Source organism: Apis florea, unplaced genomic scaffold (assembly GCF_048593485.1).
Source record: "Apis florea isolate Af1SG1 unplaced genomic scaffold, ASM4859348v1 contig_1645_pilon, whole genome shotgun sequence".
Taxonomy (NCBI): domain Eukaryota; kingdom Metazoa; phylum Arthropoda; class Insecta; order Hymenoptera; family Apidae; genus Apis; species Apis florea.
This window is the reverse complement of record NW_028256430.1, coordinates 325144-339205: the sequence shown is the minus strand read 5'-3', so window position 1 is coordinate 339205 and position 14062 is coordinate 325144. Positions and strand designations below refer to the sequence as shown.

The 14062-nt window shown below is 29.6% G+C and overlaps 2 protein-coding genes and 1 long non-coding RNA gene across 3 annotated transcripts; 1 reads left to right on the top strand and 2 right to left on the bottom strand.

Moving 5' to 3' along the window:
• Positions 1-1419: 1419 nt before the first annotated feature.
• LOC100867743 (uncharacterized) lies at positions 1420-4511 on the bottom strand. The gene is made up of 4 exons (XM_086907680.1): positions 4241-4511; positions 3853-4147; positions 2306-2496; positions 1420-2123 (listed from the first exon to the last, which is right to left on the bottom strand). The coding sequence occupies exons 2-4, from the start codon at positions 3870-3872 to the stop codon at positions 1963-1965; spliced, it is 372 nt and encodes a 123-aa protein (XP_086763806.1). The 5' UTR covers positions 3873-4147; positions 4241-4511; the 3' UTR covers positions 1420-1962.
• A 1835-nt stretch (positions 4512-6346) lies between these two features.
• On the bottom strand, positions 6347-7059 carry LOC105736639 (uncharacterized). The gene is made up of 2 exons (XR_001112749.3): positions 6702-7059; positions 6347-6546 (listed from the first exon to the last, which is right to left on the bottom strand). It is a non-coding gene; the product is annotated as an uncharacterized LOC105736639 (long non-coding RNA).
• Positions 7060-7681: 622 nt separating this feature from the next.
• Positions 7682-10186, top strand: Pka-C1 (Protein kinase, cAMP-dependent, catalytic subunit 1). The gene has a single exon (XM_003697625.4). It carries the CDS (start codon positions 8749-8751, stop codon positions 9808-9810), a length of 1062 nt encoding a protein of 353 aa, XP_003697673.1. The 5' UTR covers positions 7682-8748; the 3' UTR covers positions 9811-10186.
• The last annotated feature ends 3876 nt before the right edge of the window (positions 10187-14062 follow it).

Below are 14062 nucleotides of genomic sequence, written 5' to 3'. Positions count from 1 at the left end.
AGAAATATAGAATTTTAAAAATATAGAAAGTATAAAAAAAATATTAAAAAAAAATGAATATAATAAAGATAATATACATATTTAAATACAACATAGTAATAATCTTATATAAAATCAATACACAGGTAATATATAAAATGGTTTTTTTGTATTGTTTGTGAAATTTTGAAAACAATTGAAAATGAATTTTTATTATAATTATACATTATATAATCAATTGTAATATACATACAAAAGTAAGATATATACTTTGTACATAAATAATTTTAATAATAATTGTATTTTTTTTAAATATATGAATATAGGTATCTAATATAAATATATTAATACTAATTTTATGTTGATATTGGATATGTTTTAATATAATCTTATTCAGTTTATCAATTTATGTAATATTTATTATATAGAAAAAAATATTACAGTTATTCTGATTGTATCATACTTTGTATATGAAAACAATTTGTACTAGATAATAGCTAAAGAGGATTAATGATGATACAGTACTAGTTTGTGTTTAATATTATAAATCAATTATATTTATGTAATATATAATAGATTGCTTTTAATTTCACATTTTCATATTATTTAAAGATATTTTATTATTATTGTAATCACACAGAAACTTCTACCTTTTGATATGCAATTTTTTATTAAAATAAAACTATGAACGATTTTCTATCATTATTATTGCAAATAACATTTGAAATTTTACTCACCAGTATTTTTTGTACATATAAGTCATTATATATTTTCAAAAAAAAAAAAAAAATATTTATAAATTGCACTCTATGCTATTAATAAAAGAATTATTAAAAAATGACAAATTTTAATAATTGAAGAATAATATATATTTTTCATTAAACATAATTTAAGTCTAAATTGTTTTCTAATCTAAATCATTTAAAACAAACCAAATTTTTTTATTATGAGTTACATGAGTTTTTAACTAAATTACGATATTTGTATTTCCTTCTATTTATTATAAGAAAATTATAGTACATATTGAAAGTTGAAATTAGAATATCAAAATTTAAATTTTATTTAAATATGTTAAATAAAATAAAAAATTATTTGATATTTAAATAATTTAATAATAAAAAAATCCTTTAACCTTTGTAAATTATTTTTAGAATTTTTAGAATAAAAATATATATAATAAACTAATTGAAATGAGTTATTATTTTGAAATTTATTATTTAAAAAAAATTGCGAAACTGTTTGCAACTTTTAAACTGTCAGTTTGTTAATATGATTATACATTTAATAAATTTTGTAATTGTTTTTTTACTTTTGAAAATTAAATAATATGTAATTCATATAATTTAATACATATATATAGATTATATTAGAAAACAAATATTTATCATAGTTTACAAATAAAATTCATTTCATATTTTTTGTCAGAAAATAAACACTGGATGAGTTTTAAATTATTTTAGGAATGTATTTTGATTTGCAAACAAATATTATTTCTTTCATTGATATGAAATTTTAATATATAATTATGTTTATGTATCAGAAAAAATGAGAATTATTTATGGAATACTTTCCATAAATATCTTTTTCAAGCACCATATCACACATCATCTATTTTTATGTATCAGAAATATATTATTTATAAGATTATTTGTATCTTTATCTTTTTGTAAATTTAGCACAGTGTATATATGTTATGTACGGACATCAATGTGGAAAACATAGGAAACATGAATGGTAGTAATCTAAGATAATAATTTATGATGATGTAGATATATATGATTGCCAATTAAAATCATAAAAATGGTCGCAATAAACACACATAAATGTCTGAACACAAAAGTCATTAATACAATATTAAACTTTTTGTTTTTAATGCTCGTCTATCATGACGATGCATGGATAACAAATTTTAAATGTCCTGATTTGTCAATTAGCTGTTAAAATTATCTATAGATTAAATCTGCAATAGAACATAAAAAAACATTAGGCCGTAGCTTCTGCATCTCCATTGGTTTCTGTTTCAGCACATTTTTCATCAAGTTTTTTTTTCTTTTCAGGACTGGCACCATCAGTGGCAGTATCCTCTGTAGTTTCACTTAAAGTTGTTGATTTCCTTTTTATACAACAGCTATCAACAGATGCATCTATAAATAAATATATCATTTAATATTATTCTTATAAATTGAATTTTCTACTGATTTTAGTTATTTATAATACATATTTTTTTAATAATTATTTATTATTAGTTTAATTATTTGCATTCATATGATTTACTCACAAAATTACAAATTTTATCTAATCTATTAATTTAATTTTTTATCAATACCTGTAGAATCCCCATTTTCTGCTGATTCTACTTCTTTATTTTCTGACTCTTTTTCTTCATTTGAGCCATTTTCTTTGGTTTCTTTGGCATCTCCATTTTCAGATGTTTTTGAATCTTCGTCAACTTCTTGAACTGTTTTTTTTTCTTCTTCTACTACTTTCTTTTCTGGAGTTGTAGCAACTTTGGTGTCTCTATAAATTAAAATCGATCAATATTTCAATTAACATAATTTATAAAGTTTAAAAAATATTAATAATATGCGCATAAAAATAATATGTAACATCAGTGACATTTATATTTTTATAAATCAAATTATATTTTGTAAAAAAAAAAATATAAAAAAAAATAAAAAAATATTAAATAACATGATATATTTAAAATGAAGTTCTATCTCTATCATATTTTTTTCTTTACTATGGTTAAACAGTTACAGACAAAGATGGAGTGGCAAGGGAAAGAAATAGAGATAGGACGCCAACCGTAGCGGCACCTACCGATGTTAATATTATCCTGCTTTCGTCTCTCCCTTCTCTCTCAACCCACTCCTTTTAACAGAACACACGTACATGTACGCACACATACAGATTGTTTCGGCGCGGCAAATCGTGGATGTTCGTGGACCGTAATATATACATCAATGTTACATATACATTTGTTCCTATAGAGTTGGAACTTAAATAAACCTAAATAGCACCGATGTTTATTATTACAAACATTATATATTTTGTCTTAAAAATGTGAAGTGAAAAGTAAAATACCAGTATTTTCGACGTTTAGTCGGTAAGAGAGGGCAGATCGATACGTTGTCCATTTTCTTTTTAAGATGCGTGTACAATCATCCATAAAATATTTCTACTATTTTTTATGTACGAATAATCAAAATCACCCTTGTTTATGTAAAAATATTCAAATTGTTAACAAATTGTTAAAAAATTACAATTTTATATTATAAAATATTCTGAATTATATTTATTCGTTATATTTATAAAAATATTAAAAATTTTATAAATAAAAATTGTTTTAGTACTAAATAAATAATAATGAAATATCATGATTGAAATATTCATGAAAAATAAATATTAATAACAAATAAATGCATGTTATAGTTGGTTACTGTTTCATATAGTTGAAGCTACAAGTGGGGAAAAATAAAAGGTAAACGATGCCGCCAGAAAAGCGGCTCTGCAAGTAGAGCACATGTCATGGTAAAAGCAGGTAATCCTGAGAACGTAACGCGTCTTACAAATCAAGCTGAGAATATCACGTAGAGAGAGAGTATCCCCTCTCCGTTGTCCCTTTCTCGTGGTTGTACATAAGTACTACGTACGCTTTCAAAAGTATACAATCAACTATGATGCAAATAAAATTATCAAAACAAGAATATTGGTTTTAATTTGAGTTTAAAACAGATGAGTAATGAAGATTATGAAACGATTGCATTGTTGATCCATTGTTACTGTATTCGGTAAAGAAATATAACAAAAGCATTCGGTGAAAATATGTGATTTTCTTACGATAGATCAATAAAAAAAATCTGTAATACTTACTTAGTTTCTGTATCCGCCATGTTGATTAATTTAATCGTGTGATCGATAAAGCACTTAGATACAAAACGCACTTAATAAGGCTTGCGTTTTCTACGCACCGGTAAGCAGACGTAGAATTGTAGTATCACTACTGCCGCGTAGTCGCGTACCGACGCGCAAATGGCAGAGACTCGCACACTGATTCGCTCGAGACCCGAGTTACTCAGCCCGGCCGGCAGGCCGGCGGCCTTCAAACACTTTTCTTTCCCGCTCGTTTACAGATGGCGCATTGATCAATCTCTTATATGTATATTTACTATTTATAAATATAATTTTAAAACAATAAAAAATTGTTGATATAATTCGTAAAAAAAAAATTTGCTTTAAAATATCTATAAAATGATATTACCAATAATACTTATTAATTTCATCATATATATATATATACATATATATATATATATAAATTTGCCGCTATATTTTAATCATTAATACAGCATGGTTCAACGAAATTTCTCGTAAAATATATTAGAATTTTAATAAATATCTAATTTAAATAAAATCGTTATTACTTCTATTTTCTTTCGAAAAAGAGATATGATATATGTGAAGTATAATATATTTAATTAAAGCTGTCAACGGTTATGTGGTTTTAGATTCGTAATGGTAGCTTCGCCACTACCGCATTGTTAATGCCCCTCCAAATAACAACTGACCAATTGAATCTTGTCTTACGAAACTCATAAAAAATCCCCGCGCTTCCGGCGCTGGTGAATGTATTGTTGAGAAATATGTATTTAACGTTATATCACTTTTAAAATAATGACAATTAAATTTTATGTGTGATTTATAACATTGATTAGATTCTAATAAAATTTCATGTATACTAAAGATAATACATAAGATATAAATGGAAACAAACTGCAGAAAGTTCTAGAAGTTTCGCGTATGGTTCCATTTCCGGTGTATATTAAAAGGTGCGCGATGCTTTCAGGTTGATCCACGCACTCGTCTGAAAGGCTTTGCTGCATTTATGTACGTCCATGTTACAGGTTGCCTTTATTATGAAATAGTAAAATATCATTTTTTTGTTATAATGTTATTTTATTATGATTTTAATCTTAAAGGTTTTATAAAGAATTTAGTTAGAAGTAAGACTTAACTCACGATGAGATAATAAATACAATAGATTATACATTAATTTTCAATAATTTTATGTAATATACATTATTTACATTTTCATATATTATGAAATATATATGTATGTATGTACATACATGTATATATATATATATATATATATATATATATATATATACTATACTATATATATATGTATTATATTAATTATAAATATAATATTAATATTCGTATACAATTTTATTTTCTTTTTATATAAGAAAAAAAAGTAGATATTAAGTATGTGATTCTAAAATTTATTGTATGATATTGTATAAACATTATATACTATAAAATAATACAGTCTGTAATTTTATCAATATTTTTAATATCTTTATTTTATTAAATTGAGGAAAATATTTTTTTATAATTCTGTGCAAACTAATATATATTCAATAATTCATATTTGCAAAAATCACGCGAACATATTAGTTTAATCTATCAAGAAATATATTTTGCTTTTCCGTATGTGCCACGTGCCAGAGTCTACGTAAGCATGAAGATAACACCAAGCAGCTGCTATGAATGCAATGCAGGTGAAGACGTGTGAAGCAGATGCTTTTTGAATATACTTCATACAATAAAACACTTGAAGATACATTCATGCTAGATTGAGTTAGATTTTCAATGAAACTTTCCATAAAAAAAAAATATACAATACTTAATGTTTTTATAACATTTCTATTTATAATATGAAGCAAATAAATATTTATTTTTTTTAATGCACATATAAAAATATATATAAAACAAAATTATTTATCAATATCTTTTTATAATGAAATTATTTTTAATAGAAATTTATTTGAAATATATGTATATATATATATATACATATATATATATATATATATATTTTAATATGTATTTAATATAGATATAAAACTTTCTTAATATTCAAAGATATATTTTATTATCAAAAATAACTATGTAATTGGTGACATACAGCATTACTTGGTAAAATTAAATTTCGTTTTAGTGGGTCAGTGGAAGTTTCAGCCACAAGCTATTTCGATGACAGTAACCTATATTTCCACTGGCTTTGCAGTGTCAAACTAAAGATAGCATCCACGCATCTAAATTTTCATTTCACTGGACTAAATTCCCACTTTTCTTGATGCGTTCTTAAGCATTATGATATAGATTATTATATATATCATCTCATTAATTTTGCATATTATAAAAAAAATATAAAAGAATAAAAAATTTAAGAAATTATATGCATAAATATATATATAAAAATAATAATTTATATTATGTTTTTATATTAATGTTACATATATCGATATATGTATGTATATGTATATACCTATAAAATTTTCAATGTTTATAAATAATGTTTTTTAATATTAAATACATTCTTTTATTATTATTAATGATTTAACTTTATCAAGAAATTCTACATACAGAAATTTTTAAAAAGAATATTCAAAAGATGGTATAAGCTGAATCTTGATTCTGCTACTTTCTTTCCACAAATTGGCACATCACTTTCAGCTTCGGGTCATGGAATCAATAGAACGCGTGGTCGCGCGCATCCTATAGGGTAGAAATAAATTGAAGTTAATACAAGAAATATATTCCAACGCAATTTCAATAGATATATATTTTGCTACTTTTACTTAATCTAACAATGTATTAGCAAGATTATATAAAAATTCTGTATATATCTGAAAGGTCTGACCTGATCGTACCTTTTTGACTTGATTGTAACCGGTTCGTCCCGTCCTCCACCGACTCCACCTAGCTTTCTCGACCGTATCTGCCGCTCTAAAATTGTGCCTATATGCCTATCTACAGTTAGAAACTAATCGCCAAAGGATTATCACAGGTCAGCGAGTATTCAACCTTCCGTGTACGTACTACCACGGTTCAATACCACAAAACAGGTCGATTATTATTAATAGCAATGAAATTACCGAATTGATGATAAACTTAACGCAGGAGTGATTTGTATTAAAATAATTATAATGTATATTAATCAAATAAAATATTAGAAAAAAAAAATATATTGTAAAAATGATTTTACACATGTAACATTTAAATTCTTTTAAATTATTAGAAAGAAAAAATTTATTAATATTATTGAAATAAAATAATTCTACATGTTAAAAAAAGCAAGTTTTTATTATTATTTATATTATAAAAATATATATATGTAATATTTAATATTTATAAAAATAATACAAATTTATATAATTTATAAAGACTGAATTAACAAACTATCGTATTCATATAATTTAAATAAATTTCAAATTTATTTTGTAATCATAAATTTGATCAAATAATATGATAAATTAAAAATTGTTTAATTATTTTGTCAAACTATTAAGTATAATTTTATTTAATAATTTATTAAATAAATAAATTTCAATCTAATAAATTATTTTATAATACATCACAATTTCTTTTTTAATAACTCAAAGAATTACATTAAAACTTTTTTCATAATCACTTGTACAAAATATTTCACGATTCAAAACGAAAACCTTGATTTTTAGAAATGAAAAAGAAGTTCCTTTAAATTTAAAGTACGTCAATGCTTTCGTTTGGTGGCAGCACTTGTCAAGAGTATCGTTAAATTTTCTAGTGCTACATCTACCGGCGATAAGTCAAAGCAATAGCTGATCTGTGCAGTACAGTAGCTCTCTTGCTTCGTAGAGCGGCACTTCGTCACTTTCGCATCCGTGCGAAATCCCGAACGAACAAGTGGAGCGAGCCGCGTCGCCATCTTTAGGAACGGTACCGACTGTCTCTGCTACCGCCGCCTGCTTCGTTTTAAGAGCTTAAAATCAATCCGCGATTATAGTAAAAGAATTTTGTGTGTTAGTGCGATAACGCGTAATTTATTTTCTATCGCGAGAAGACGCGATACACATTTATTCGTGATGTTCATTTAATACGTTCAAAATTTGTGTGTGCGTACTGTGCAAGTTGAGCAGACGACATTTCGCAAGTATTTCAAGGGTTGAGAGCGATCGAAACCGACGTTGTTTTCTCGCTTTATCGACCCTTGTTTAAACTATTGTTTCTGACCTGCAATTTTGTCATTCGGTTCCTATTATTTTGAGAACTAGTGTTTAGTGTTTTGATTTGTCAAAGAAAGACAAACACATCGGAAAAAGACGTTTGTAGTGCATGAGAATACAAGTCAAAGTAGAAATAAAAAGAGAAGGATAAGAAAAGAAAGACTGAGACAGCTCTAGTAGACGACGACAACGACGGGCTAGTACGATTGACAGGAAAGATGGCGCGAGGTGCGGACGAGGATTAATGCTGACCCATTTTTCCGCGCGAAATCGCTCGGTCTTACTTTGTCATACAATTAAGGAACTACTAAGTTTCGAACCGAGTGTGAAAAATTGCGGTTAAGTGAATTGAATTAAAAAAAAAGAAAGGGATAGTCCGCTATCGGTACGAGTGTATCCATCGTGCAGTGTGCGCGTGTGCCCAGTTCTTGCATAAGTGTGAGTGCCCTCTCGGACGTACAGGTCTCATAGGGCCAGCATCGACGAGTATTGGATAAAGACTATTGAAGACCGTCGGTGACAATAAAAGTGAGTATAATAAAGGGAAACATAGGAAATAGTAACAATTTCGAAAAGACTGGAGTTTGGTGGGGCCTTGATAGGCTCAGCTACGGAAGAGGACAAACGAAAACGAAAACGAAGACGCGGTCTTCTGGAACTTCTCGAGCTGTATAGAGCCCTGGCAGGCTCGGGTACAAGCGCGGCTGCTAAGATGGGCAACAATGCCGCGACTGCAAACAAAAAGGTTGACGCTGCTGAGAGCGTCAAGGAGTTTCTTGACAAGGCAAAGAAAGAGTTCGAGGACAAGTGGAAAAGAAACCCGACGAACACTGCTGGTCTCGATGATTTCGAGCGGATCAAGACACTCGGTACTGGCTCGTTCGGTCGTGTCATGATAGTGCAACACAAACCAACTGGGGAATATTACGCTATGAAGATACTCGATAAGCAAAAAGTCGTGAAACTTAAGCAAGTCGAACACACGCTTAATGAAAAAAGAATACTGCAAGCGATTAGCTTTCCATTTTTGGTCTCCTTGCGATTTCACTTCAAGGATAATTCTTACCTTTACATGGTCCTCGAATATGTGCCGGGAGGCGAAATGTTCAGTCATCTACGAAAGGTTGGTCGTTTCTCGGAACCACACTCGCGCTTTTACGCGGCACAAATCGTATTAGCGTTTGAGTACCTTCACTACCTCGACTTAATCTATAGGGACCTCAAGCCAGAAAATCTGTTAATCGATTCACAAGGCTATTTAAAAGTTACAGATTTTGGTTTCGCTAAAAGGGTACAGGGTAGAACATGGACCTTGTGCGGTACGCCAGAATATCTCGCGCCTGAAATAATTCTCAGCAAAGGTTATAATAAAGCTGTAGATTGGTGGGCGCTTGGTGTGCTTGTCTATGAGATGGCTGCCGGTTATCCACCGTTCTTTGCTGATCAACCAATTCAAATTTATGAGAAGATCGTTAGCGGAAAACCACGATTTCCCTCGCATTTCGGATCCGACTTGAAAGACTTACTACGTAATTTGCTACAAGTTGATCTTACTAAAAGGTATGGGAACTTGAAGGCTGGTGTAAACGATATCAAGGGTCACAAGTGGTTCGCCAGTACCGATTGGATAGCTGTCTTCCAAAAGAAAATCGAAGCCCCATTCATACCAAAATGTAAAGGGCCAGGAGACACAAGCAATTTCGACGACTATGAGGAGGAGACACTCAGGATTTCATTGACGGAGAAGTGCGCCAAGGAATTCGCCGAATTTTGAATTCCCATATTGATTCAAGATGGATATATGTGTCGTGTATGCATTCATATGCGATGGTTTGTCGCTCATTGCTCGCTTTTCTTCGAGCGAAAAAGATAGATGAAGTAAGAGAGAGACAGTAATATTAGGAAAGAGTAAGAGAAAGAGAGCGAAAGAGAAAGAGAGAGAATGTAAGAAAGATAGTGTAAACGAAAGAATGTATTATATGTATGTAAGATGGGAAGAAAGCGTGTACGTGTGTGTGCATGCGCATGTATGATTGTGTGCGTTTGCGAGTACGCTCGGTACAATGATGTACAGAAGAAAGATGGTTTAGAAGAGTGACCAAAAAGAAAAAAAAAAGTAAGGAAGATAAATATATAAAAAACAGATGGCAGATTTTGCGATTTATTTTGTGATCGAACTTCTGAAGAGAATGGAAATGGAAAGGGTAATATACAAAGAAAATACGGTGAATCCTGCCGTTCAATCGATAAAAAGAGAGGGAGCATAAGAGAAAAACAAACAGATATAATATATTGAAAAAAATTACAATATATTACATTAACAGATATCATATATAAATACATATAGACATACGCGTACACTCACACACATCACAACTCTCATCGGTATCGTCATTATACCATCATAAATTTTTACACAAGAAAGATTTTTTTTTCTTTTTTTTTTCTTTCTTTCTTTCTTTCTTTTTTTTTTTTTTTTTTTCTCTCTCCCAATCATCAAATACATAACTGACATATTGAGATATGAGGGTGACGATATATAATATATACGTATATGTGTGTGTTCCCTAAGATGGCTTTATTATCCGGTTTAGCGGAGAAGGCGGGTGTAAAGATTGCTCTCGATAATTATTATTAGTATTGAAAAAAACATCATTTTTGCCAGAATTATTTTGTACATATAGTGTTGCTATATACTCTTTATAAATGTTCCCCGATCCCCTTTTACACCACGCCCCTCTTCTCCACCATTCTGCCTCTTTTAGCACATACAAAAAAAAAAAAAAAGACTTTTCGACAGAAAAGAATATAATATACACCAATAATCATGCCATGCATTATTATCTATTTGTCTACGAGCATCTTCTCTTCATTCTCGTTGAGGAAAAATTTTTGCCACGATATGAATCGTGTTTATATTATAGCAGCTAGTCGTCACATGATTATTCCGCTGAAGTAATATTTATATACGACTCGTTTTTCATCGATCGTTTACTGTGGACACCATTTGAGAGAAATAAAGAGATAATGAGAGAAAAACAGAATGCAAGAGAGAGAGAGAGAGAGAGAGAGAGAGAGAGAGAGAGAGAGAGAGAAAGAAACGTAGATCCTTATATTATAATATATCAAATCTTATTAAAAGAAAAAATGAAAAAATACTCGTTATATACTGGCTATAGATGCTCGTTGTTGAATTATTGTACTTTACATAAGTAATACAGAAAAAAAGAAAGAAGCGAGAGTAAGAGTGAAAGCGAGAATGAGAGCGAGCGAGTGAGCGAGCGAGCGAGCGAGTAAGAGAGAGAGAGAGAGAGAGAATATTTGTGAAAATACGATCGACGGAGTACGAGTAAAATAGGAATTCATTTTTGGAACGTTTTTAATAGAGGACCACTGGCGTTCGTACATAGATACATTGTAAGAGTATTCATATATAATTATATCGCCTTAAGTTGCTGTGCGCAACGTTATCTTTTATATAGAGCTGCACTTTTAGTATGGAATGTAAACGTGTGGACAATCCTGTATTCGTGCAAGAGGAAAGAGAAAAATGAACGATGCACACGCGCGAGATGGCCAAAGGAAATAGCGCGTGTAGAACGTGAAATGAAATTTCATTAAATGATATATATATATATAGAGAGAGAGAGAGAGAGAGAAGAAGTGTAAAACGAAATCATGAGAAAACTATTCAAAGAAACAAATCATGGAAAAAGAAGAAGAAAAAAAAATAAATGAATAAATGGAAGAGAATAAAAGAACAAGATAATGAATATTATGGAACAGCAGCAACAGCAGCAGTAGTAAATGACAGCGAAAGTATTATCGCTGAAAGACGATATATTTGTTAATTTTCTTCTTTTTTTTTTTTTTTTTCTTTTTTAGATCGATTAAAACTTCTTTTCGAGATCGAGCATACGAGATACTTTATGGCATCATATCTTGACGGTATTGAAATTCGATGATCAAATATAAGAAACGCGAGAAACACGAGAATCAAAGAAATATCAATACCAACGACGAGCCCTGACCGTCGACGATTGGACACGCATCGATAGCGCATAATGAGAATCGATTTTACGATGAAACACACACGAGAAGGTCCAACACACGCATAACTTCGTTAAAAACTACATACATACTGTGTATACGTATACATTACATATGATGTTACGAAAGTTTCCTCGATTTGCTTGTGATATAACGTTGTTCGAATCCAAAGTTGTCATATGATAGAAAAGAATTGTATAATTGAATGTTGGCACGAAATCATTGGAAACAGAGGGGCGTTGTATCAATTTGATTTTGATAGCTTGATCAAGTCGATTAATCGTTGCAAGAACAAGAAAGCAACAGAGAGAATGAAAGAGAAAGACAGGATATAGATAAATTTATGGGCGACTACTGCGGTTCCCACTTTTGTTCAAATTCGTCCTCTTTTCAAGTGAGATGAAACTTAACGATCGAAGTTGCAACTAGAAAGAGAATGGCTGAACGGGGAAGGGAGAAACTTAACGGGTAACACAAATCGAATTATATTTATATATTACGAGACTTGTTTTCTTTACTTTGAACGTGCTCGTATTTGCATATCATTTTTTATATATTCAAAATTCTTTTTCAACAAGGATACAATTAATGATTATACGATTTCTCGAAATCGATAAGAGGAGAGAGAATATTCACAAGGAATTTCTTCTTCACAAAGCTAGTAGTCAGAAAGAACATGAAATTCTGTTACTCGTGCAGCAAACAAGCATGTTGCAGTATAATGCAAGCACAAATCGTATAGGCAAAAGAACATCTATTTATATATCCTTTTTTGTCGCGTTCGTGACTTCTAGGATGTGTATTACTTTAATACACGTGCAGTTCATTTATTCGTTCGTGCTGCAGTATTGGTCGAATAAAAAACGAAGATAGGCTTGGTTTGAACAAAGAAACATAAAGTCTTTGGCAAGAAATTGCACGACCGAGATATGATATAATTTTGGTTGTCGTTCGATCCATATGTATAAATTGAAATGTTCATTTTAATGTGACGATATCACACGATCACTAACATCACGTCATCCTTTTTTCTAAATTTCGAGTTTGAAAAATATCATAAGATAGTTAGTTTTTCGCATGTTTTCTTATTCAAATTTTTTCCCCTTATTGATGTTTTTAGAAAAAAGGAAAGAAAACTTTTCTTTCAAATCATTTGGATAAAATGGATGCAAATTCATTTTATCTTATATTTCAAACTACAATTCGTGAGAGAACATTATTCAATAATATTTATTTGGATGTGCTAAATTGCTTCGAATATTCGAATTTGTATAAGGGAAAAGGATCACAGGATCTAGTCTTCTAAAAATTTTTAAAATAATTTTAGTTTTATATATTTAAACGTTCTTAGCAAAAAATTATTCCTATGTTTCTTTTTTGATTTGATTTGATTTGATTGTGATCAAGTGATGCGTTATCAAATATTTTCAATCGAGTATCAAAAAAATTGTTATGAATGAAATAACTTTAAATGCATGTTTCATATCGTGTTTTGTGTGATAGGTCATATCTGATCAATTGCTTTTAACTGACCTAGAATAACTACAAAAGGCTAATCATCTAAGCTTTATCACAGGATTTGAAAAGATAAGACCTCCATCCCAGGCTTCTGTGGATACGATAATAGCTTCTATTCGAGTGATTGCAGATCATAACGTCTTAATGTGATGCCAATGCAAATTCGGAATAATATTTATTTCCGGAGAATAACAGAAGTTGAATCGTGTTCATTTAATAAAAGTTGTTGTATAGGTCTTTTTTCTATTTGGATAATTCTTTAACAAACAGCACGTACGGTATACGATCCTTTGTGAATATTAGCCTGTAAGTAATCGTTTAAAATCGCATTATATATATATATATACTAGTAGTAATTATTGTAATTTTCCTGTATTAAGCAATTATTTTCCGCGAATTTTTTTCACGGAGGATATATCTCGTTTTTAAGTCGTTTTCGATTACGTGTCGGATCTCTT

Bases quoted from the DNA above. Each gene is read 5' to 3' on its own strand.
- LOC100867743 (XM_086907680.1), bottom strand. From the start codon at position 3,872: ATGGCGGATACAGAAACTAA. The intron at 2,497-3,852 runs GTAAGTATTACA...TTTAATTTATAG, and splicing joins ATGGCGGATACAGAAACTAA to AGACACCAAAGTTGCTACAA. The intron at 2,124-2,305 runs GTATTGATAAAA...ATTTATTTATAG, and splicing joins AGAAAATGGGGATTCTACAG to ATGCATCTGTTGATAGCTGT.
- Pka-C1 (XM_003697625.4), top strand. From the start codon at position 8,749: ATGGGCAACAATGCCGCGACTGCAAACAAAAAGGTTGACGCTGCTGAG.